A 26533-nucleotide genomic window follows, 5' to 3' on the forward strand; every position below is an offset into this window, starting at 1 on the left:
AACGGTCTAATATACATGCACAGCTAATTAGTAAGCGTAGTTTGATCGGAGGAATTAATCTTAGTGTGAACCTTTCTGTGTGTATGCATATCTAGTTCATTAGTGATCAAAGTACAACTACGATTGCTTGCTAGAGTCTGCTTAAGTAGCGACAGGTTTACTTTCCACACCTCATAAAGACCTTAATCTTAATGTGAACCTTGATAATAACATGTTTAGTATAATAACCCTTAAAACTATTAGTCTGCTCTTTCTAGTCTTTGGAGCCACCGCAATTGATTGGGTCAAGTGTTTTTGGCATAAACTAAAGTTGTCGCACTTTAGATTTTTATTAGAGCCCAATTCAAAATGACTCCCTATTTGGACAGTCAGTCATTTCAGTAAAATTATTATATATCCCTTTCATTCAAATTTCTAATTAGTAATAGTAAGATATAAAATAATTTTTAGAACAAAATGATTTATTGCAAAGTTCTCAGGTTCGAAATACTTACTGGTGGGCCAATAAAAGAACAATACCACTTCCTATCACCATGGAAATTGGAACTGCAAGCTAGTGCTAGATGGTTAACGAGTACTTTAGGACATGTTTGATACACCTGGCTAGTTACTAGGTGGAGCTAAAAATTAGCCCAAATTAGTTATGGTTGACTAGCTAGTTGGCTAACAATTAGTTAAAAAATTGGTTAAAAAAATTAGTCTATCTATTAGCTCTCATGTTTTAGATACATTTGAGCTAATTGTTATCTAGCTAGCAATTAACCCTTGTATCCAAACAGGTCCTTATTCGTGCTAAAATAAATTAACTTTTAGAGCTATCATAAATCAAACAATTTAAGTTTAGTTAATTTTATAAAGAAAAATATCATAATCTATAACATCAAATAAGTACATTGTAGAAATATATAGATTTCATGATGGATATAGTGATACTAATTTACGGTGTCATAATTTTTGGTGTCATATGTTTAGTTAAAAATAAAACAATTTGATTTATGACGGTTCTAGAAGTTGGCCTACGTAGAAATTGACACCATACAACAGCGTGTGTGTGGTATATAATAGTTTTCCACTTTGCCTTGGCTGGCCAGTGGCCAACGAATATCCATCCCGACTGAACATGCATGGATGCTTGGTCGTTGGGTGCACGAGCTGCGAATTAACGGCACGCAGGCCAGGCTAGCGCTTGCGGCGGTCAATGACAAACTCCATGACCATGAGCCTCATGATGGACTCATGATGTTGGCACTGAGAATTTTGGGGATGAACATGAGTTATGAATACATAACTTGTCAACAAACTCTATAATGGTGGCACACAAATACAGCTAACAGCTTGGAAAGAGATATCGAGGAATCCTCGACCTCTGTTTTTTTTCTTTGAGATTAGAAAGTTAACACATCGATCTCACGCGTCCCATTTCCCTGGAAGATCGATCAGATGAGAAAGGCTAGCTTGCCACCTTTGTTTGATTTTGTTTTAATATTATATAAGCACTAATAGTTAGTTGAACTGAGATATGAGTAGAGAGGTATCCATGAGTATCACCAATCTCAACTATAGTATTAGTCAGCCAACAACTGACGTTTATGTAACTGAAACCATCTAATAGGCCCATCATGCATGAAAGGCAGTAGTTTACAAGGACGGCGCATGCAGGGACGGATCTAGGGGCTGAAGTCCTCGTCTTCAACCTTCAACCTCTCTTCCTCAAAGCAACCATGACAAAAATTCTTGAAGGGGCTCTAGGGGGGCTTGAGCCCCTCCCGCCCCACCGTTAGATCCGTTCCTGGGCGCGTGTGTACACGAACTTCCCGTAGCGAGCCCCATTTCAAATAGATTGGAATGTTCATACATATGAGGCACCAATACTAGACAGTTCTTGTGTCAAAAGAAAAATACTAGACAGTTCCCAGCTACTTCAATCGCCATCTCCTGTTGCACAAATAAAGAAAATATATATTATCGTGAAAAGTAATCGGCAGCATGCAGTTCTAGATATCTCGGATGTCAACGAGGGTTGAAACGACAACGGAAACATAATTGCACGATCGAGCTATACATGGCCAGAAAAAAGAAATAGGCAACACTTCCTCAAAAAATTAAAAATAGCATATAACCATGCATGATGACCGATCAATGATTTAACTCCCTCCTATAAAACAGGGAATAGCTGCCACCATTCCACACACAACATGCACTCCCTCCTAAAGTATGTACACAACACGTACTTTGGGTCTAGAGGTGACATCACTAATGGTTTGGGAGGCGACATCACTAACATGTACTCTAGCTGCCACCATTCCTCAAAAAATTAAAAATAGCATATAACCATGCATGATGCTGATTGGGAGTGCCGTTGCGTGCTCCCCGTCGACTAGCTTCCCTTGTTAGGAAGGACAGAGAGTCACTTGTGAGACCACACACAAGACAGCCGCTCTAAAAGTGTTTTGCCTTTCTCCTCCCAATCGGCCGACGACGCGCTTGAGGAGGACGGTGAAGCTAGGACCTTCCATTCGGAGGAGCAAAGCTATTCAAGGTGAGCATCCCCAATTCTTGATTTTTTATGCTGGGGTTTTCTGGTCTCGCTTCTCATGAGGGTTTTGTGCTAGAGCTATGCTCTACCGTCACGGTGGCACTGGCGCCGGATGTGCTACTATCACCGGAGACGGAACCTCAAGTCCTCGACCATTTGGGTAGGGGCTAATGCGGCAAGTCGTGAGGGGTCAGTGCTCAGCGAACGGCGTCGCCGCGGCAAGAACGGATTTTATGTTTATTTTTGGACAGTAGAAAGGAGGGGTTTTGGGGGGGGGGGGGGGGGGGGGGGGGGGGGGGGGGTGTTATGATGCGACACGATTGAACTCATTAATTGGTCTGGAATGTGTTTGGTCGTCTACAGGGGTGGATCCAAAGGGGGGCTGCCGGGGCTACAGCCCCCTAGTGAGCCTGAAAATTTCCATTAATTGGTCTGAAAATTTCTTCATTAGACCACGGTTACTTACCCTCAAATTTCCATTAATCTTAGGTCTAGCCCTAAATCTTTATTATTTAGCCCCCCTTCGTTCCCATCCTGCATCCGCCACTGGTCATCTAGATTTGGAATCAAACATTCAATTCTGAATGCCCCATCTCTCTGTTAGCGCAGATTCCCCAGAAATCGAGCTCGCCGCCTCGCGCCCTCTCGCCTTTCGCCCCGACCGTCTCGACCCTTATGCCGCACTTGTGCTCCTCCGCTGGACGAAGAGGTCCTCCTCAGTGCCAACGAGATCGATGAGCCCCTCCCCTCCACCCCCCCTTCTTAATGCCTCGTCGGTGACTCCGCCATGTCTTGCACGGACACGGGACTTAAGCCCGTTGCGCCGTCGCGCGCGGCGCATTCAGGACGCCCCCACGAATCACGTCCAATCGTTCTTCTCTGTGATGTAGTTGTTTGCAAATTGCAATTCAAATTATTTCTTACTTGATTGTGCTATGGTGAATTGAATTTTTATTTCAATTCCAACTTGTATTTTCCATGGTTTGATTGATGCCATTTTTTTTGGTTTCTTCAGATGGATATCATGACTCTGAGGGTCACTGCACTTGATGACAAGTTTCTGAGGTTGCCATTCCAACTTGTCCCTTCAGCACTGTAAAACGAACTATCTTCATTGGCTTCAGTAAACTATACACCAAAGATTATTTTTTTGAAACGTTACACCAAAGATTATGAAAATGAAGAAAATAAGCTATAAAGATTATAGGAGACAAAGATTGCATTTCTTATCAGTGGAATTTCTTTTTTGTTATGTCCTTCAGGTTAGGAGGATTGCTAATTATCTGTACTCCAATGGCCAATGGCAACTTAGTTTTTCAGTTATATGGCTGCATTAGGTGTCATGGATTGGTGTGCCCGTGGTTTGCTCCCCTTTTCTGCTGACCGGGCAGATGCCAATTTGGATTCCTTTTACCTTATTGATCCTGTGTGTACTGGTATCAGTTACTTGGAGCCTTGTATGGATTATTTGTCGCAATCGTCTCTTAAATGGTTTCAGATCCACTTATTTGCTTGTCATATTTTGAGCAAGGAATGCCTTGTGGCTATAGTATGCTTGCTTCTAAATTGTGAATGGTATCAGATGCTGTTACTGGTGCTAGTGAGCCGGGGTTGTCAGTTAGATTTTTAACACTTTTTGTAAACTAATTTTAAATCTAACACTGTTTTTTTTTTCAAAACTAACACTTTTGCCGTGCCTATTTCCCTAGCGCCGCGAAATGCCTGTGCCGCGCATGCATGGTGGCGCGGCGAGAGGGTTGACGTGGCGACGACCGGGGCGCTGACCGATGACGTGGCAGGGTCTGCCGGGCCACCGATCTTGGCGCGGCAGTGATGCGGCCTAATCGGTGGCGCGACAGAGCCGGCTAAAAGGGCCGTGGCCCAGTCCTACCTGCCCGTCGCGCCTGCCGCTGGCCGCGGCCGCATGCTGCCCACGCCGAGCGCGCCACTCCCGCCACGCCCGCACACGCCGCCCGCGCCAGCCGCACCACGAACGTCGGAGCGCCACGGCCGCCGGCAGCCCGCCGCGCCCGCACGCCGGCGTGCCACCCCCTCCGGCCGCCCGCCGTGCCCGCCACCGCCCTCACTATCGCGCCTTCGCCCTCATTGCAGGGCCCATGACTGCCGCCGCCGCTGAGGCTAGTGCCCGCGCCTCCCGGCCCGGTCTAGCGCGCCGCCGCCACGAGGTACTCCCCTAGTGTATTTGTTGATTGAATCGATATTGTTAGTATTGTAAGTTAGTAAAATAAATAAAGTTAGTATAATTAGTAAAGTATAGTTAGTAAAGTTAGTTAATTTAGTTAGTATAGGCAATATAGTAAGTTAGTATAGATAGTAAAGTTAGTTAGTTTAGTTAGTACAGTTAGTGAGTCTAGCTATACATTAGTTGTTGTTGTAGTTAGCCTTGTATAGATGTTAATATTAGATTAGTTAGTATAGTTATAGTTAGAATATGTATTAATATTACTATGGACATTACGTACGACGTTTTCGATGAATTGATGAAGTTTCTTGAAATGCTTTTGTAGATGGTTGTGTTAGAGTTTTTTACGGAGGAAGTGTTAGGAGAGAAGATGGTATGTTTGAGGATATGGAAGAAGAATTAGAATGGTTTGATGAACCTCCTAGCTTCAAAGACCTTTGTGTCCGTTTGAATGCAAAGTTTGATGGTGATTTCACACTGAAGGGGAGGTTTGATACTGGGAAGACTAGGGCACATTATGTCGTCATGCCCTTGCGTGACCTTGCTCACTGGTCCCGCTACACTAGGGTGCTCCAAGATTCTAATGTGCCCATGGCTGAGGTGGTGGTGGAGAATAGGTATAGGATGCAGGGTGTCTAGGATGGGTCGTCCATTGACGGTGTTGGAGGCAATGAACAAGAATTGGGGGTCAAAGGGGAAGCAGCTCAGGGTAACATGGATTTGGATGGTCAGTTGATGCAGGAGCAGTTTCATTCAAGTCAAGTAGGCTGCATAAGCAATGATTTCGATGTGAACAAGTTCGAACTAGAAGAGGAGGAGCAGGAGGAGGACAGGATCGGTGATGTAGTTAGCAGTGATTCAGACGATTTAGATGGTGACCAGGGAGATAGACATGCTATGCCCACACCGGTTGATGCCATGGCAGTACCTGTTCATGGTATGCCATTACCAGTACCAACTGAGGTTTTGCATGTTATCCAGGCTCAGGGTAGACTAGTCATAGATTTGCCAGCACATGATACCCCCTATGATTCATGGGGCAGAATTAGCGAAGCGCAGTAGTATGTTCCACCACCACCTTACACAGCAACTAAGCTTGAGCAACTAAGGTCGATGAACATACCTTTCAGGGGCATTCCAAACTATAGGGATGTCAGCATGACAGATATGGCAGTTTGTGACAGAGGTCTCTAGATGTGTAGGAAATCATTGTATGACCATGAGAAAGAAACCCTTAGAAAGGGGATGATATTCAATGCAATGTCAGAGATGAAGCTCTTCCTTCAGGACTGTGATGTGTATCACCATAGGCCATATAGCATCACTCATTCAGACTAGGACTTCAGGTACCACGTGATATGCAAAAACGGTTGTATGTGGAGGTTAAATACACGAAAGAGACAGAGTGATGGCAAGTGAAGGATAAATAAAGTTGTTGAACCCCACACTTGCCTAACAAATAGGGGGAAGGAAAATCATCAGTAGCTCACTGCATGTTACCTTGCCTGTCGTATATTGGGCCTCGTTGATGACAATAATGACATTTCAGTGTCTTGTTTACAACGGTCCATATCTAGATTCGTTAAGTCTGATGTGAAGTATGGAAAGGCTTGGCGTGCTAAGCAAATTGCCCTAGCGATTCATTGGGGTAGTTGGGAGGAAGCATACAACAGGGTGCCCCGCATCTTATGTGCAATGTATTACTACAATCTTGGCTTGAAATGGTTTGTGGACACCGAAGGGATGTGTTTTCAGGACCCGTTGAGGCATGTCCTCTATCGTGTGTTCTGGTCGTTCTCGCAAACAGAACATGCATTCCAGTTTTGTCGGCCAGTCATACTTGTTAATGGCACTTTCCTGGCAGGAAAGTATAGGGGCACCTTGATGATGGCTGTTGTTGTTGATCCTAAGGACCAGATAGTACCCATGGCATTTGCTTTGGCAGAGAGAGAGAACAATGAATCGTGGTCATGGTTCATGTGGCTTCTACATGTACAGGTGCTAGGCCCATCTCAGACAATATGTTTTATCTCAGACCGTCACCCAGGGATTCTTAATGCTACAACTGAGCATATAGATGGGTTCCCGCCTCTAGTGCATAGATGGTGCATGAGACACTTTATTACTAATTTATGGCGGCGTCAGAGGAAGCAGGAGGTATGTGACAAGGTAAAGGCTCTATGTTGTGTACGTACAGAGCACCAGTTTAAAGAGACAAAGAGAGAACTAGACAAGATGGTAAATAAAGCGAGACAGGCCTGGTTAGAGGCGTAGATGGAACAGAAGGCTCAGTGGGTGTTAGCATATGACGAGGGGGTTTCAGGTATGGCATCATGACCACTAACTCCTCGAAGTCCTTCAACCATATATTCACCAGAGTTCGATCCTTGCCTATGTCTAGAATTTTTGAGTTCTCCTTTCATAAGTGCAACAAATATTTTGTCAAGAAGTGGGAACTTACGAAGAGGAATATAGCTGAGCAGGTGCATTTTGAAAAGGCCAAAGCAGATCATTTGAAGGAGGCCAAGGAATTGGCCAAGCAGCACACCACCGAGCCATATGGACCCAACCGCCATATCTTTAGTGTACGGGGCAAGGGTGGCACAAGCTTGGGTGGCGAACGTTATGGTGGATGAAACTATAGAGTTGATCTTGAAAAGGTAGAGTGCAATTGCAACATCCCTCAGATCATGCATGCCCCTTGCTCTCATATGATCATGGCCTGCAGGGTTTGTGGGTACAACTATGAGGATTTGTCATATATGTCACCCTTGTATCTCCGTTTGAACACCGTTAGTATTTAGGAGATGAGCTTCGAGCCATACCTTGACCTGACACAGTGGCCACCTTATAATGGTTATGTCGGGTTCATAAACTCAGGGTCCCTCATGAACCGGCTTCCAAGCAAAGGCTTGGCCCAGCAGACAACGTTGTGAACCAACACACAACTCTTGGTCTGGCCCAAGTACCTAAACGATAGGCTAGAAGGCGATCCGATCTCCGACCGGAAGGCCTAACCAAGGAGGAACGATGTCCGCTTCTGACTCCGACCTGCCTCTCTGATAGGAGCGCTCGCTTTGGTCTCCAGCCCATCTCCGGATGACCTCTCTGACCGGAAGGCCTGGCCAGAACACCACTTCCAACTCTGACCCGCTTCTCCGACCAAGAAAACACCGAACCCTTGCTTATAGCTCCTCTCCAATTGGCGCAATCAGAGCCGACTAGGACCAACCGACCAGGAATGCCCGCTCGGTAAGGACTAGGAAATAGAAGGAGAAAGTAAGGTAGGGCGCATAAGTTAAACCGTAATACCAGGGACCATACCCTATGCACCTACCAGATAGTACCCTGTGACCCTCCCTGGCATGATAGAACCCAAGCAGTGTTGTAGGCGCCGACATTTCCCCTATAGTGTTGTGGGCGCCATCAACTCCCATACCAGACAAATACGGTAAGGCTCCCCCACATGCCTTTGGGCATCAACAATGTTGTGGGCGTCGACATTTACTGTACCAGGAGAACATGGTAAAAACTCCATGCATGCCTCTGGATATCAACAGTGTGGTAGGCACCGACATCTGCCATACCTGAAGAAGATAACGCAACCTCCCACGTGCATCTGACATTAAATAGTATTGTGGGCGCCTACCATCATCTTGTACCCACCGGCATGGGCAGCAAGACTTAGCAGCATACGTACTCTCTCCCTCTCACTTGTAAGGCCATCCCCTTCATCTATAAAAGGGGATGCGCTCTCTCCCAATAGGAAGATCGATTAGTTCACCTACATTGATTCACCCTCTATAACTTTAGACGCTCTAAGGTTATACTGAGAACATGCTCGAACACTTAGCACATAGCAGGGCTCCCGTCACTCTTGGCCCTTCAGACCAGAGTCTGATCGAACCTCTTGTACCCCCCCCATCTTTCTCCTTCTCGTTTGTAACCCCACTGCAAACTTCGAGTACCTAGGCTCAAGAATAAAGTCACCGACCGACTCAAACTGGACGTAGGGCATGTTGCCTGAACTAGTATAAACCCTGTGTCATTGAGTGCTAGGCCACCTCCGATCACAACATACGGCAAAACTACAAATATTTACGTGTTGGTCACTTTCTGCACCGACAGTTGGCGCCATCCGTGGGAAAGATGATATACGTTCAACACTTTTTGGTCATTGGATGGCCCACTTTTCTGCCACCTTCGCCATGGCGGGCTCAAGCGATATGACTCGCTTTGGCTCACTGGAGTTTCCTGCACTCCCACCTGCTGGAATACGGGCTCCACCCATCTTTGAGCCATCCCAGGCCTTCCTCTTCAGAAGCCTAGACTTCGTCGCCGACCGGCTCAGCGTACTACACCTCCGCGAGGAGGCACTTGTTCCATGCGACCATCGGAGGGCGCCCTCCTTCGGCTCTGGGACGCACAATGACTTCAACGACGAGGTGCCTGTGCTTCATTCCGAGCAAACTCTCTGCTCGAACCCCGTTGTGAGTAATGTACATACTATTATTCACTCACTATTTGCTATCTTCCGCCGATTGTCTAGAGGGACCCCGTTGTCCCTACCGCAACCGCCATGCGATTGGTTCCCCTACGGCCTCATGTCCCCCGTTGATGCATACGCTCGAGGGCTCTAAAGGATGCCGATGCCGCCCCCTCTCATGTCTGAATTCGTGGGGATGGCGAGCTATGCTCCCACTTGTTTCCTCGACCTCACGGATGATGATATTGAGAGTGATGGCTCTAGCATCGGTGACATGGCACCTAGCCACCGTCCATCCTAGGAGTGCGCTATGATGGACGCTTTGGGACAACCACCGGTGGTAGCAGAGTCCTTGCAGACTCACACCCCTCTAGACTCTCGTACGGTGACCCTCGCGCTCACACAGGAGCATGGCGAGGAGCCATGACAATGGTGGCAGAACCAGCCGCCACCTGCACCGGCGTGCTCGACACGCCACACTGCACCCCATGCACATAAACCGGCGAGCGGTGCTCGAGGTCGCGCCCGCCAGGTCCAGCGCAACATCATGGATGGGCGGAACGATCCCCCATAGTTTGCTCGGGCTGACCAGAACATCGCTGATGTGGCAATGCTTCTACGTGGCCTTCCTGAGCCGAACGACCCCAGGAACAGGCGATCCACCGAAACCTCCGGGCACTGGTGGAAATCGTCGCTGTTCAATAGGCGGAGAGTTCTGCATCATGACATAGACTCGTGGCTTCTCTCCCCACCGGGGGAGTGGGGACACACCAGATGAATCACTCCACCCGCTCACCACTACAGCCACCGAGCGTGGCATAGGAGGCCGCATCTGTGCCCTGGTTTGACCTGGCGCCTGCTCTGCACCGACCACCTGTACGCAAGAGGCTCGAGCCTAACTAAGACGCTCGTAGCATCATCAGCAACCGATATCGGTCCCAGTATGATGATGATGTTCATCGAGCGGCAGTGATGGCAGGCGACACAGACCCTGGGCGGACCTTTGCGAGTGGTGAAACACACCCCAGGCGCGGTCACCGACCGGACGACCGGAGTCCTAGCCCGGATGGCCTAGGACCACGGGCCTTTGCTCAACGCATCCAGAGAGTGCCACTCCTACAATGCTTCAACAGAGGCCGAGGCAAAGGCAAGACCAAGCGCGAGGCTCAGGATGAAGGCCCCTCCATGCAGAGGGACAAAATGAATAGAAAAGATCACCGCCGGCCAGCCAACTCCGCGTTGGTCGCCATGGTTGATCACACGAGCAAGCAGCCCCAACAGGGCCTTTCGGACCACTTCAATGAGCTCATGGAGAGCCCGTGCACCAACCACACCTACCCCATCAAACACCTCTACAAGGACTGCGAGCTCCTCAAGCGCCTCCTACGACAGGCTGGTAGGCCGAAGGAAGAAAAAGGCGAAGAAGCAGTGGCCAAGAAAGAGGGCATAGCGGGCAAGGATCCGGATGACTGAAGGTCGAGGTGATCTAACTGGACGCCTACTGATTGAAGGACGACAACGAAAACATTCTCACCAACGCTTGGAACAGCTATGTCGTTTCTTCCCCTAAAATTTAGTCTTACCATTGTTCACTTAATGTTTGCCCCTCTAAAAGTGCCCCAACCCAAACACTTTTGGCCCGGGTTGCTCGGGGGCTCCATGGGGGTGCACTACCACCTCTCTTTTCGTTTACTATCATATGGTAAAACTCCTTCCTACCCGAATAAAAGGATAGTTCATTCCTTTAAATTACCTTATGTAGCTTTGCTTTAAATACTCCGACCGATCGCACCCCGCCTCTACCTACGGTTACGAGCAGCTAAGCCTCGCGGGCCACGCCCAGGCTCCTAAGGTTGTAGCCTATGGGACAAATGGGTAAGTGTGAAAAAGAAAGAATAAAAAACAAAATTATGCTAAGGTAAAACTAAGGAACGAATGGGACAAGCTTCTCTGAACGGAGTGATTCCATCACAAAAATGAAACTGATTGTATTCATTGAGTACATAAGAATGTTTACACGGGGGCTCCCTCACGAACTTAACTTTTTACATCTGCTGAACTACTTATACTTTACAAGGGCTGCCTGGCGGCATCTGTTGTCGGTGCGACCGGCAAAGGCATAGGCTGCTCGCTCCTCGGCTAGACGACATTTGGCTCTGTCGGAGGTAGGGCGACGTCCACTTCTGACCTAGGCTCCACGCCATCCGTAGGCTGGGCGACGTCCTCCTGACGCGTGCTTCCGACCATGTCCGCACAGTGAGCATCCATCACCCACTGTGCGGAGACTTGCTCGGCTACCAACTTTGCGTGTGGTAGCAAGCTCTCCCTGAGCGATTGGATATCCTCTGTGCTCAAGCCGTCGGCATACCCGTTGTAGATGGTGGCGAAATCCAGGTTCGGGCGGTACGTCGCTACCGAAGTCAACACCCTGATGCTCCGTAGAATAGCCCGTGGGTGATGAGGGTCTAGAACCTCTGCCTGTCGGATGGTGGGCGCTGGTACTTGGCGCCGACCCGAAGACCTCTGAGACAACAAGCTAGGCAACATTGCGGATCTGGTCAAGTTTCCCTTCGAGAGCACGTCGCTCTTCAAGGGACTTGGCCAGCGCCTCCGCATTTTGGCCAAACGTTGCCTTAGCCGTCTCTAGGTCCCGCTCCAATGACTCCACCCAGCTCTAGAAGAAGGGCGACAAGCTCAAGAACAAGATAAAGGAAGAAACCAACACGATGAAAAACAGAAAAGGTACATACCGAGGTGGGAGTTCTCGAGGGTGGAGAGTGAAAGGACCTAGGATGCCGCCTAGAGGGGGGTGAATAGGCGTTTATGAAAATTAACACCTTTAAATGTGGAAATGATTAGTAAAGAGAGTTTTCAAAATGGAAACTCCAAATTAAGTGTAGTACCACCCCTCACAAGTTAGCCACAAAGTATACAAGGTATAAAGAATATATATAGAAGTTACAATCCTGCAATACAAAGTTAGAACAGAGAATGAATATATTCAGTACAGGCAGGAAATACCGGATGTGTCCGGTATGCACGTGTTCTGCAGAATAGCCTGGCACAGTGATCAATACCGGACGTGTCCGGTAGCTATACCAGATGTGTTCGGTATACACGGTTTTAGTGGAACAGCCTTAAACTTGCTTCTTTTGATTTCTAACTTCAAATCAAATTGTAGGTACCTACTAGATATGACAATATACACAGATAACCTATACAAGAGCAAGAGCAACACAAATATCGAATGAAATGCGAATTGAGACACGATATTTATTTTACCAAAGTTCGGACTCGTTCGAGTCCTACTCTCCGTTGAGGGGGCTACAGCGACCCAGCAAAGGTTAGCCCTAGAGGATACCACGAAGGTCACTCTAGCCGGAGTCTTTTCCAACTCCTTTTCCTCCTTCCACTAGTTGATTCCAAGGCGGTGGAATCGACCGTTACAAACTTTCCGAGGCACACCACAATCTCTTGGGCGCTCTCCGATGACACCTAACCATCTAGGACCGAAGAGTCCAAGAGTAACAAATACGAATCACAAAATAGACAATATGCACAAGTGCTCGAGTGGTGGCTTGCTCTCTTTTTCAAATTCTCTCTTAACCCACAAATGGATTTTGCTATTTGGATCACACACTCACTAAGAGAGGGTTTGGGAGAGTTGGCAAGGCTCAAAACGTGTATGTATATCAGCAGAATCAGCAGCCTCCAAAGGTGGAGGTTTGGAAGTATTTATAACCCCCTTGGAAAAACTAGTCATTTTATAGCCGTTGTCATACCGGACACATCCTGTATGACTTACACTACGCCAACGGTAACTAAGTTACAGTGTCAATGTGAGGTGTCGGAACTCTCGATGAATGCCGGAACTCCCGACAGTCAGAACTCCTGACTCACGTCGGAACTCCCAACCCTCAACATATTTGAAAACTAAGTAACTAAGTTGAAGTTTGTGAGTTATCGGAACTCCCGACTCATGCCGGAACTTCCGACCATCGGAACTCCTGACTCTCAAGGCATTTGAAAACTAGCCGTTGGCCTCTGGTCGTCCATACCGGATACGTCCGGTATGAGTACCATAGTGAACTCTCCAAGTCAGTTAAAGCGTGAGACGTCGGAACTCCCGACCATTGCTGGAACTCCCGACCGTCGAAACTCCCGACGAACCAACCCGAGAACAATAATTTTACCATTGCTGGGCAAATACCGGACACATCTGGTATGAATACCAGACACATCCGGTATTGCTAGACCAGCAAGAAATCAGTTAGCTCTTTTATCTCTTAAATACTCAAAACTCACATGGGTTGGCTTGAGCACTTATGAAACATTATCTATCAACATGATGCATCTCTCTTAATAGTACGGCATACCTATTAAACTCAAAATTAAAGGAAAATGAATTTATACCGCTTGAGTTGACCTCTTTTGAATTAATGCCGTCTCTTTCAATCTTCATCAAGTTAGGGTGCCAACATGTTGATATTGATCTTGTCACTTGAGCATAGCCATCTTGAGCACATGACTTGATTCCATTCATCAAATATGAATAACTCCAAATGCATCAAGTCACTTCAAACACTTTGTCCAATATAGATTTGATCCTCCACATCAATAGTACCATCGTAGCTTGATTAGTACCTCAACTAAATGCAAGTACTTCCTTCTTCACCCTAGCTAGGTTCTTCAGCCACCAAGCCGTCGCTTGCCCTTCACCCTTGCTTAGTACCTCGAAGCCTTTCCTTGCTATCTTCACCATCTCAAGCCATCAAGTCACATCTTGTGTTGAATCAACCATTCATTTGTATTGTTATCTTTTTCATTTTAATTTAGCAAGCTTCAAATATGAGACTATTTCATATGCAATCCCTCATGTCTCATTAATTAATTCTTATGAGCTTGTTTTCACATAGAACATGGAAATCCCACAATAAATAAGCCTTTGCACGAATTTCATTTGCATTGTTGTATTATGCTTGAACTAGATTGTTTTATACAACAACGCATCATTTTGGCTTTCATTAAGTACCTGTGAGATAACCTATTACCTGTCCACACTTAGCAAACGTGTTAGATCTTTAATTACGTTGTCATTCAACTATCTAAAACCCACTAAAGGGCTAGATGCACTTTCAGAGAGTTCCTCCGCCTGTTGGGTCACCTACTCGCGCAGCCGGGTGTTCGCCTCCTCCGTCCCCTTCACCCGGCCCTAAAGCGCGTGCACTTCCTGATCAGCCTTCGATTGGGCCTTCCGCTCCAACGCCAGGGCGCTCCGCTCTGCCTCCAAGGTCTCTAGGGTACCTCGGAGCGCTGCCTCGGTGTCTGTCAAGGACTTCCACAGCGTTGCCTCTGTCTCCGCCTGACGGGTCTTTGCCGCCTTAAGCCCCCGCTCGACGGGGTCGCCCGCTCCACCGTGAGCTGCTCTGCCGCCCACGCCTCGGTCACCTCCGCCACCCGGTCCTAGGACTCGCGGTGGGCAGACTCCAGCTGGCGCTCAAACTCGGCCATCCGGGCATGCTCTATCCGGAGGAAACGGGACTTGCGGCACGACATCTCCTGTAGACCCTACAAAAATGAGAAGCAAGCATACTGAGGCAACCAATGAGAGACCAAGGGGTCAAGGACAAGCGCGGGAAACTCACCTCCGTGGCGTGGCGTAGGTCGACCATGACCTACCGCTGGATGGACTTAACCCGCTCCTGGGCAGCCTCAAGCTTCACCAACAGCTTGGCGAGATCGAACCCCATGGCGAGTCCTCTCCCCCAAGGATGTCCTAGAGCTGACACTCCTGTGAATCCCAAAGGACGAACTGAACCTTTGACGGGTCCTCAGGGTAGGGCCACTCTAGGTCGGTCTCCTCCAGCCCGCTGGAGGGCCTAGCCTCCGATCGGACCACCGGTAGCTCCCACGACAGCACCGGTGGCTCCACCTCGTCATCTGCTTCGTTGTTAGAGGTGATCTCCACCTCCTAGGTCTCACGAGCCACCGATAGGCGTTCCAGCTCCGTCTCGGCTGCATCTCCCCCCAGCACCTCCAACGCTGACTGGGAAGGTGAGCCATGCAGCCCTCTGCCTGGCGAGGTAGGAAGCCCGATCTCCCTCTCCTCTTCCGCCACAGTCGATGGAGGAGGGGCCGTAAGGGAATGACGGGGCACGTGAAGTGGTGGGCAGGCATGCGGGGCGTCGAGGTGGACGTGTGCGGTGCTGCCGAAGGGGACGCTCACGGCGACGCGGCAATGGTAGTGGCCGTGGCCGTGTATCTGCAAGGATGCGCGGTGCGGTGGCTGACGACGGTTTAGTCGCGACGGGGGCGGGTTTGCTGCTGCCGCGGTCACATCGCCGGAGCGCCACACTCGTGCCGTGTCGAGCTCGCCAAAGAATTCGGGAGATTTCGGTTTTGCAAAGGAGCGGGCGTAAACAAACCGATCCACAATCTAACGGTCTACATCACGAGTTTGCCCGATCTAATGGTTATCGGGTTTGCGAGCGACGTGGCATGATCTGCTAGCCTGGTTTTCGGGGCAGGATTCGTATAGTAAGAGATTGTTCCGGTTCCTTCGCGTTCTCTGCTTCCTCTCTAGTCTGGTCTCCCAACCTCTTATCCACCCTTACGTACGTGCAGGAGATGCCTGATTCTCTCTTCTTCCTCGTTCAGCATCTTCGTCCGTGGACTATGGATCGTCTTCCGGACCGAAAGTTTGGTAGGTTGCGTGGGCAACTTGATAGCTTGATCAAACAACCTGCACCACGACTGAACTACAGCTTGGTCCTTGGCATCCTGGCATTCCATTGCATAGCTTCAGCTTTGCAAGATACCAGTGATTGTCTTATGGTTAGAGCTTCATCTCGGAAGGGTTAGATCGAGCTTCATCTCGGGCCATGTTTAGTTCCCACCAAACTTCTCAAAAATGCACTATGTAAAAAGAAGATTCCCATCACATTAAACTTGTGGTACATGCATGCAGAGGCGGGCGCAGGATTTGGACCATGGGTATTCAAAATTGCAGGTGGCAAGAAAAAAAATTGACAGCCTAAATTGGTAGTATCATTGGTTAATAAAAATGATCACAACTTGAAATTGTTCGGCTACTAATGATCAACATATCAAAGTGGCAACATGTGAAATAAATAGAGGATAAAATAGTAAAATGGTAACAAAGCTTACAACTTACAAGCTAGAGGACAACTTTCTGATCCTTAATGCTTTGAAAATGAGTGACGATGTCCTTATCCTTAGCTTGCATGAAGAATTCCCTTTCAATCAATGTGACCAAGCAACCATTCAAATATTTCTGCCCTATCTTACTTCTTCTCTCGTTCTTTATCAAATTCATTATAGAAAAGACCCTCTCAACACCAGCAATTGCAACAGGGAGAACAAACATCAATTTGAGAAGTTTATAAACAATTTCATACTGAGGAACCTTTTCTTGTTTAACTAGCATCATAGACAACTCTGCTAGACTTCTCAAATTTTTGAAGTTTTCATCATTTCTGACATCATTGATATAGTGGTGCAACTAAAAATGAAGCTGGTTCATTTCTTGAAATTCAAAGTCATGTGGATAGAGCCCATCAAGTTTAACCAAGTTCTCAACATTAAAAGCAGAAAAGGAATTGGTTGGCCTGAATGATGCCATGAAAACCCTCAAATCAGTAGTGGCACTATTCTTCTTCTCCATGTTTCAGACCTAAAATAAAAGTTACACAAGTTTCAGAGAATGCTCACTACCTGCTACTGCTATTAGATATTCACATTGTCCTAAATTCATGAGCATCGGCATTTTGCAAGTTGTTGTGCTATCTCAATTTCACAAACAATTGGAAATGCTCACCTCAATTTCATAAACAATCAGAAGTTAGGACGCGGTCGGGGACGCGGAGGCCCGAGGCCACGCCCACGCGGCGGAGCGCGCCGCCGGCCGTCCAGTAGCGGCGGCACGAGCGGCAGAGGTGGCGTGGTTGCCGCCGCCGCCGCTCCACGCAGGCCGCGGCTCCATCTCCGACTTTTAGCGGCGCGCCGGCGTGCGTCGTTCGGCCGTTGTCGTCGATTCGCCGGGCGAAGGACGAAGGGGATTAGGGGCCTCCGAGCTCCGCCCTCCCCGCCGCCGCCGGCTAGGTTAGGTTTCGCGGACGGAAGCCTGGTCGCCTCGCCTGGATGTGTGACGTGGTCTGTGACCCAATGGGAGGCCGAGTGGGCCAGTTGGGCTTGTGACAAATTGGGCCAGGGAGAGGGAAGGTGTCCGGTGGGCTTTTTTGTTTGGATTGACGGTGTTAGCTTGTTTATTTTTGTTTTTTCCATACATATACCTAGAAATACACTATATATATATGAACTTTTTTTTGCAAAAATAATGGGTATTCAACTGAATACCTTTGAATACATGTGGGCCCGCCCCTGCATGCATGGAGTACTAAATATAGACGAAATCAAAAACTAATTGCACAGTTTGGTTGTACTTTACGAGTCGAATCTTTTAAGCCTAATTAGTCAATGTTTGGACAATAATTCACAAATACAAACAAAACACTACAGTAACACATTAATTATTTGGCTACTCCAAAATCCGAGAACTAAACGTGCTCTGGGAAGATAGCGGCGCTTCTCCGCTTCCAAATTTGCCAGGAGCATAGGGCGATGAATGTACTGTACTGGGCGAGTGGGCGTCAGGGATGCCACCGATATTGGAGATACATTGTAGGCTCCTGGTTGAGTTAGGCTCCGTTTAGATCCAAATTTTTTTGGATTTTGGCTACGGTAGTACTTTCGTTTGTATTTAATAATTAATGTTTAATTATGAATTAATTAGGTTTAAAAGTTTCGTCTCGCGATTTCTCACCCAACTGTGTAATTAGTTTTTTTTCATCTACATTTAGTTCTCCATGCATGTGCCGTAAGATTCGATGTGACGGATACTATGCAAAAAAAAATTTGGCAACTAAACGGGCCCTTACCTGGACTCTGCTGCATCCAAATTGCTGACCAGAAGGGGACCACAAGTATTGTTGTCTGAAGGTAGTACTCGTAGTCGTAGCTCTGCTAGAGGGGAAGAGATCTGGCACGTGCTGAACTGATAATATGAACTTGACGCGTGTAAGCGTGTTGTGATGTGCAGCGGGCAAATCAAGGGGTGCTGAACGGTCTGCATTATCAAATGCAGCGGTCACCCGCTGAATAGTCGTTCCACTTCCGGTCTACAAGGCTGATGATATGCGTGAAACTGTGATGACATTTGAAGACAAGACGGACGATACGTTCCAGAGGCCCTTCGGATCTCCCATAGAAGCCATCCGTTGATGCCGATTGCCTGTCATCAGGAATACTAAAATTTGGGCAGTTGGCCATTGCTCTCTGCCTTTTTTTTAGAGAACGTATTGGGCAGGGCACGCATTGCACTAGAAATACAACTAGAGAGCGGCCTTCACAAGAAGCCAAGGAGGCAGGGCCCAGGGCTACGGGGATGAGATGAGATTATTACTGAAAAAGAAACGGAAACGACGACGCCCAACAGCATGAAAACTGGCACTAGGAAACGACACTGTAAATGCGACAATGTGCAATTGCCGGCTAAGCTCCAGTTCTCAGTGTGCACTCTGATATTGGCTCCTGTACACTCGTCGAGCCGTTTTCTGACTGTTGTTCCTCTGCCATTGCTAACGACCGAATAAGGCTATCTAGAAAAGGGAAACTTGCAGTTAAATGGAACTTTCCCCTTCCAAAGGTGTTCTGCGCCAGGCAATGAGGTTTGACCATGAAAGAACCCTCTGTAAAAGTGACTACGAATCGTGACTCCTGGCCAATGTGTCCATCAGTCCATGATGACTAATGACATTACTCAGCACTAATACAGAGCATTTGGGCTTGGTAGCAGACTACCAGTAGCAGTGGTGGCAGGCAGCCATTCAACAGCAAGAGGTTCAAAGCCAGCGGGCCACACGGGCCGGCTGAAATAGCAAAGTTGCGAAGCTGCTTGGGAACAAATGGAGCTCCAACTGCAACCAGGTAGTAAGGTTACAGCTCGTGTGAGCATCACTTACAAGGGAAGACTTGTAAGCTTGTATGGTGTAGGTTCTGTGGTTTCAGTAGTCGGAAATGAAGGAATATAATTACTGCAGAAAAAATGCAACTCTGCCTGAACAAAAAAGAGTTGTGTGCGTCTGATGCTAAAATCAGCTTACTAAATGGCCACAAACTGTTATCAAAATGCCTATATGTGGGGTGTTCTAAGAATAGTTGATAAACTAATTATACTGACAACAAATGCAAAAACACAAATTTGTACATTTTCTTGGTAGAATTCGGATAGTTTCAGAAGAGAACGCAGGCAAAACAATAATTGATCAAATTAGTCTTTCTATTACTTCAATCGTGTAAATTTTAACACCATTTCTGGCATGTCTTATTTTCTGTTCACAAATCTGGGCTATTTACAACATGTGCTGTAAAGAATGAACAACTATCGATATGGAAACAGGGGACACACGATACCAAGAAGCCAAATATGGACAAGACAACCATTGCATATTCAGAGCACAAACAGAAATCAACCAAAACAAAAAGGGTGGCGCAGAGGCTATGTGTACTCACGTTGAACTGCGGCTTGCTTCGTCATTCATCATGCCTTTGAAACTTTTAGCCAACCATATTGCTGTTTCTCGAGGGGACACCTTGGCCTTCCCAAATGGCTTTAGAACAATCGCAAGCTCCTCCAGCCTACTGTGTTCCAGTAACTCTGCAGAAAGCTCTAAGAGCCCTTCGAGAGCCTCAGCTCGCTGCCTGAAGGATGTCACATCTAGTATTTCCTTAGCCGGAGCTGCTTCCTGCTTAAACCCATTGTTTGTCTCCAGAGTACTAAAATTTCCTTCCGGTATGGTGGGCAATTTTATCGCATCTGTACTGGCTGATTTCTGAAAGGTAGTATTAGCTTCTGCTACATTTGGATTCACTGTAGCAGAGTCTATAGGTCCAGAAGGTATCAGATTTGGCTCGATACTTCTTACACCTATCTCTTCTCTTACCATGTTAAGACGCTTGTCAACAGCAATGCTCTCTGATCCGGTTTCTTTTACTGCCTGCTCATCATTGACACGGAAACTGCTGTGGCTTATGACATGTATAATGTCCTCAACTGGAGAAGGGTTTAAATGAGGACCTGATGGTTTCTCTGATGACTGAGTGGGAGTGGATCCTCTGCCTGGTTCAGTGTTCATCGCTGTTGTTGGGACAAAGGAAGAAAGATCTGGTACTGATGAAAGCAGTTCCTGCACTGTGAACTTGTCTTCATCACTTGGCACAGTAACTGTGTCACTGCACTGACCCACTTCACTGGAGGGCATTCCATCCTTGCAAATAATCTCTTGTTCAGTAATATCAGAAGATTGCACCATGGCTGCGCTTAGACTAATAGCACCATTACTAGTAAATTTCTTCTCACAATTGGTTGTGTTGACCTCTGAACTTGCTTTACTTTTTATGTCATGCTTTTGTATGATAGTGTCAGGTATCAAACATTTGCAGGATGGGACCAAATAGGTTGGCGAGTCAGGTTCAGACTGGTTGGTATTTTCAGCATAACCCGTCGTAGAACTGGAGCAAGCACTGCTGTCTTCCTTGGTTGCTAAAGCCCTAGGTGGAGCAGATTTTGCTCGTGAATTGCCTGTTTTTCTCTGAAGATCTTCCAGATGACTTGGAGGAACAATTGGAACACTTGGAAGTTCCACAAGAGCATTGCTTGGACTATGGGTAGGCCGACAAGGACTCCTTGGATGCTCTGCCATGACCTTATTGTGAGCTCGCTTTACCCCAGTGTGTTGACGGCTTGGACTTGCTACTCCTTGCCTCCGAGCAGGAATACTGGTGCATCTAATAAAAATGGGTGGTGTTCTGTTCTTAACCTTCCCTGCAGCTGCATCAACAGATTCTCCAACCTGCTTGGCAGGGTGTGGATGTAGCAGCTCATCTACTTTAATTTTAACCTTCGGAGAATGCTCAACAATTGGTGACTGCAAGATGGAACCAGAAAAGAATTAGCAAACACAGAGAAGTGAATTTAAGGCTTTTAGCACAAGAAAACCATTTATCCTTACCAAATGCTTCAAGGGAGGAGATGTGTGTCCTCGTTTCACAGGTTCACAGCTTGCATTTGCTGATTCATGTGACATAACTTCACTAGATCTTGAACTGGAGGAAATATCACTTTGCTTTGAGTCGTCAGATGAGCGTTCTCTATTGCTAGGTGAATTTAGCTTTACACGGCTAGCTCTCACAGGAGAATTGCTTTCCCTAAACTTGCTCTCCTCTCTTAGAGTTGTCAGTATCTTCTTAATTATCTTTGGCTGCTTATTCTCATGTCTGGGATGATGATTATCTTGTACGGATTTTGATGAATCTTGTCTCTCGAGTTCAGGACAGGCAGTGTCTTTATGGCTCTGAAGATCAGTAGTTTCAGCACCCTCAGTCTCAATAGTGTTGTTGGAACTTGAAGCTAGTCCTGACGTATTTATTTCACTTGATTGTATACTATCCATATCACTGCCAGTTCCAGAAATGCTACTACACTGACTCCCAGACATACTTCTCTGACTGCTCCGTGAATTGGTGACAGGTTTCTCTGGTGATCGACCAGGATGTAATATATCAGCAAATGGACGGTACTGATTTACATAAGGTTGCAGGTATGGATTTTTTATAATCTCGGATGCCTGTTAACAAAAATGTAACAAATACTCTAAGAATCTTATAAATGTGCGTGGCAAACAAGTATTGCAGCTGCAGGGGAGGTATCTATTGCATTGTAGCTTACAGTAGGCCGATGTTCAGGACTCTTCCTCAACATGCTTTTGATAAGTGTTTTCCTGCATTCAACAGTAAAATGGGATCATTAGCTAGCCATACACTGGATAATGTTTCCAAACATTAGAGAAACTGCTATGACCTTGAATTCATGTCCAAACAAGAAAGATGGATGGAAAACTTTTATATATGACCAATTTCATTGCCAAATGTACAGTTCAGGTGTACTTACATAGATGAAGAATAGCAAGTAGGCAAAGGGCCAATGGAGGAGCGATTTATCTTACTTATCAGTCCAGCCATATCCTGAAAGAAACATGGAGTAATCTTAAGCTTACCTCAACTTCTATAGTTTTGAAATTAATAACACCACATAGTAAAATACGAAAAGGCTGAGAGATGAGATGAAACTGAGGCACAACAGCAATTTGATAAAGTGCAGTCGAAAGGAACTGGTATATACACCATTTTTTATTCAAAACTTCCATCTAATTTCATGCTCTAACATGTATTAGTTTAAATGCAAAGCACTCAAACTCTGACCTCTTGCATACATTTTGGAAGCCATGAGACATAAACTTTCAATCACTCACAGAAGTCAGGAATAAATTCCTGGATGGATCATGAAGAACTTTGATCCAATATGTTACGAACCTGAAAGATAAACTTATCCTTGTCTTATATAATGCTTCACATAGCAGCCCATGTAATGTGCATTCGCAAATACATAAAGAGGGGAACCAAGTAGGCAGAGAGAGAGAGAGAGAAGGTCTGAGGGTGACAAACGCCAAGCAAAAGCCAGAGCCACAGGCTGAAGAGGTCAATGGTCTTTTTTGGCGACTGATAAAATGAAAGTGATAGAAGAACTGAAAGCGGCATAGATGCTAATGCCACAACCCCTCAATGGAAGATGCTCAGTCACTCTTCCCTACTAAGGCTTAGTTCTAGCTTATCTTTCATTTTAGATAGCAGCATGCTTAGCTAATACCTTAATTTCGATGGACTCTAATCACTCTGATCCTTCCAGTAGGCAGCTTAGGGACTTCCTGCATTAATTGGCATGTCATCTTTTCTATACATCTGTGTATGACACACATGCTCATTTTCCTAGTTGATTGGCTTACACGTTAATAAGTTATAAAAGGATGTGATTTTTTTTTTCTCAAACATGCGTGAGAGCTGCGTGTTATTTCATTAATTGGTAGAAAACAGTCAGATTACATGCCGAATCCACGGCTTAGTTAGTGGTTTGTTACACTCGCACCCATGTATCTATGGAAAGAAGGATGTGGTTCAAAGATGGGACCTGAACACAAATTGACAGCATCCACTAGCAGACAAAATATTCAAATCATCTCTGTATAGAAACTAGTGTTAAATAATGGTACTGATGCGAGGAATATAAGCCAAATAGGAACTCACAAAAGCCTTGAAAGCAGGTCGATGAGCAGCCATCTCATACATACAACATCCTGCAAAGACACCAGTTAAAAGAGGCATCTGATTTAATATATTTAAACATTTCTTTATATGTAAGAAATTATTACCAAGAGACCATATATCTGACTTGAATCCGTAAGGAATGTCTGCAAGCAACTCTGGGCACATGTAATTTGGTGTTCCCACAACCTAAGAAGCATCATTATAGAAAATAAGATTCTGAGAACAGACAAGGCAGCTAACATAATGAAAGCAGAAAAACAGACAAGGATTAGTCAAACATGTGGTTCAAGTTTTCATTAGGACTTTAGAATAGAAACAAACAGAAATGAAGGACAAGTGTTGAAACAAGAAACAAAGGAAATAAGATAAAAAGACTACCGAAGAGGCCAAATCATCAGCTTTTAAAGTCTTGGCCAGGCCAAAATCTCCTGCAAGTGAAATGAGATATTAAAACCACAGAAATGAAGCATTGCAAAACATGTAGAGTTATTATATTTGAAATAGCATGGGAAACTAACCAAGACGAATATCCTGTTCTTTGGTAAGAAATATGTTTGAGCACTGCCAAAAAAAGGAAAGAGGTCAACACTGAATCCTGCTTCTTAAACTGACAGCATCTCTATTCTTTGTCACTTACCTTGAGATCTCGATGCAAAACAAAGTTTGAATGCAAGTAGTCAACAGCTAATGCCAATTGCGCAAACCATTTCAGTAGTTTCTGTAGGTCACTAAGAAACAGTTAGCACATATTTCCAAATTGTTTTCTTGATACGTGCAAAGAAGGAACTGAAAAATTATAGCAACCTCCTCTGGGAAGTATGTCCCATTCGCTTTTTTCATCAATTCAGCCCTGCCAAAGAGGAACATAATTAGACAAAAAGAGTCATCGCAAAGGCAGTAGAATAGCTAGTTCAAACAAGCACATGGCACTCACATATCGCCACCTTCACAGTATCCCGTCACAATGCAAACATAGCAGCCCTATCAAAACTCATGCGTTGAGGTAACAGAGGATGGAACCAAATAAAAGGCAAATACAGGAGCATGTTCCTGAAGAACCAACCTTCTCAACCCATGCCTCCTTGAACTCAACGATGTAAGGATGTTGCAAACGAGCAATGAGAGCCATCTGCAATTTCCATTTCCTCTGTCAATTCAGCAAAGACGGTGCAAACTAACAACAGACAAATGAAAAAAAAAAAACGCATGAAAAATTATGTTGACCTCTTGGTGGGCAGACTTGCGGCATCGCTCTGTCTGCCTTGCAAGACGTATTTTCTTCAGCACATACCTGCAGTAGCAAAGCAAACAGCTGTCGACTAGGCAAATTCACGGGGAAACAGACTCAGTAACTAAACTGAACCAAGGCATCATACTTCTTTTTCTCTGTCTTGTGGTTGACGAGGATGGCAGCACCAAAGGCGCCGCGACCAATCTGCTCCATAACCTCGTACTGATCCATCCGTGACTCCATGGCTCCCAACCACACAACACAGCTGCTAAAACACCACAGCAGCAACACGCGCTTGCAGAACTTCAGTCTCTAATACCAGAACCACTGGCATCTCCCGTACGCGCCACAGCTCCAATCAGCCCCGTACCCTCGGCGCTTTCTGCAAAAACCGTCGGAACAGGCGTGAATCAAGCAGCTTCAGTGCAGGCTCCGCAGTTCAAATTTGAACGAAACCGAGCCCCTGTTCCGTCCAATCCAATCATAATCCTAAAAACACCTACTATTCTACTAACTCTACCACAAGACAATCGATGGAAAACATTCGGCCACAAAAACCCACCCATGGATGAAGTTCAGGAACCGTACTACGCACGCACGGGAAAAGCGCACCCATCCCTCACAGGAAAGCTAGAAGTTTATCAACTGTACCGCGCACAGTTCCCACCAACCGCCACCGCTCGGGATAGGGACCTTACCGCTGGCGGGCCTCTCTCCACCGACATTGGCTACAGGCGGGGCGCTCCGGCCGCTGCTCCACGGCGACGGACTCTCCCACTCCGGCCGAGTCCCTCGCCCGCCGCCGGCGACGGGGTGTGGGACCGCGCGCGCGTCGCCGACGTCTCCGGCCTCCGCGGCTGCGCTCGTGGTGTGGTGCCTGCTGCCGCGGCCTCCGCTGCTGTGCTGGGGAGGAGGATTTGGTGTGGCCTTTGATCTGGCGTCTCGTTTTTGGTCTGGTGTGTGCTCTGTTGGTTGGTTATTTAAATCCGCATATGGTAAGGACTGAGTAGGAGGCGCTTATATATGCGCCTTCCGTCCGCCATAAGGCCATGACCGAGGGTTAATGATGAGAGGTCACTAGTACTGCTTGACAGCGACGCGCCGAGCGATCATCTCTTGCTATAAAATTACAGAAATGTTATACAACATATGTATCTTAACAAAAAAAAAACATATATTTTATTTAGCATAAAAAACACACGGCGAGCGTACGCAGCAGCGCAGCACCAGCAGTGCGCTTTTTGTGCCTCGACTATCCTGAGCAACTTCTGCGCCTCGACTGCCTCCTTTGCACATGGAGGACTGCCTCCTTTGCACATGGAGAATCGCGCCCGACTAAGGGCCCCACGACGCGACGACCCATGACGAACGGCCAAGCAATGAAAGTATGGAACCCACCGCTCTGTAATTTGTCCTTCTATAGAAACAAATTGTTTTCTGTGATATGTGATATGTGATCTGTGGATCTGTGATCTTGTGATTGTCTGAAGGAAGAAGAAATGGAGGTTGTTGGATTTTAATCTTACGATGTAAAAAAAATCATATGTTGAAATTGCATAAAACACATGGTTGTACAGTAGCCAATGCTGCTCACTCATTCAGGTGGGAATGGAGAGCATTTTTTTCTTCCATAAACAGTGTTGCTGCTGTGCCATCGAATTCGGCACAAATTCATTTATTCTTATGCAACCTGTTTGGCTGGGGCTGAAACGATCGTATACGATCGTGAATTATTACTGCTGGTTGGTTTGGTGTGAGAGAAAAATATTGTTCTGGCTGAAAATTTACGATCGTTTACGACCGCTGATGATATTCAATTGCCAACGAACATGTAACCTA

The 26533-nt window shown here is 46.5% G+C and overlaps 1 protein-coding gene across 8 annotated transcripts; it reads right to left on the reverse strand.

Annotated features, from left to right (window-relative positions):
- Nucleotides 1-1640: 1640 nt before the first annotated feature.
- LOC136456898 (serine/threonine-protein kinase Nek5-like) lies at nt 1641-25694 on the reverse strand. 8 transcript variants are annotated; one of them, XR_010759601.1, is made up of 17 exons: nt 25393-25694; nt 24840-25076; nt 24688-24754; nt 24527-24592; nt 24398-24444; nt 24268-24313; nt 24101-24181; nt 23982-24024; nt 23842-23891; nt 23568-23649; nt 23443-23492; nt 22253-22326; nt 22031-22082; nt 21315-21929; nt 19816-21230; nt 16400-16918; nt 1641-1935 (listed from the first exon to the last, which is right to left on the reverse strand). XR_010759601.1 is itself a non-coding variant. In XM_066456899.1 (16 exons), exons 2-16 carry the CDS (start codon nt 24935-24937, stop codon nt 1917-1919), a joined length of 2805 nt encoding a protein of 934 aa, XP_066312996.1. In that variant the 5' UTR covers nt 24938-25076; nt 25393-25693; the 3' UTR covers nt 1646-1916. The 8 variants fall into 8 exon arrangements, 7 of the variants coding, with proteins under 7 accessions (XP_066312996.1, XP_066312994.1, XP_066312995.1 ...); XM_066456899.1 differs by lacking the exon at nt 16400-16918 and having other exon boundaries at nt 1646-1935; nt 25393-25693; XM_066456897.1 differs by lacking the exons at nt 1641-1935; nt 16400-16918 and adding an exon at nt 15873-16140.
- Between the last annotated feature and the right edge of the window lie 839 nt (nt 25695-26533).

The sequence above is a fragment of the Miscanthus floridulus genome, chromosome 6 (assembly GCF_019320115.1).
Source record: "Miscanthus floridulus cultivar M001 chromosome 6, ASM1932011v1, whole genome shotgun sequence".
Lineage (NCBI taxonomy): Eukaryota > Viridiplantae > Streptophyta > Magnoliopsida > Poales > Poaceae > Miscanthus > Miscanthus floridulus.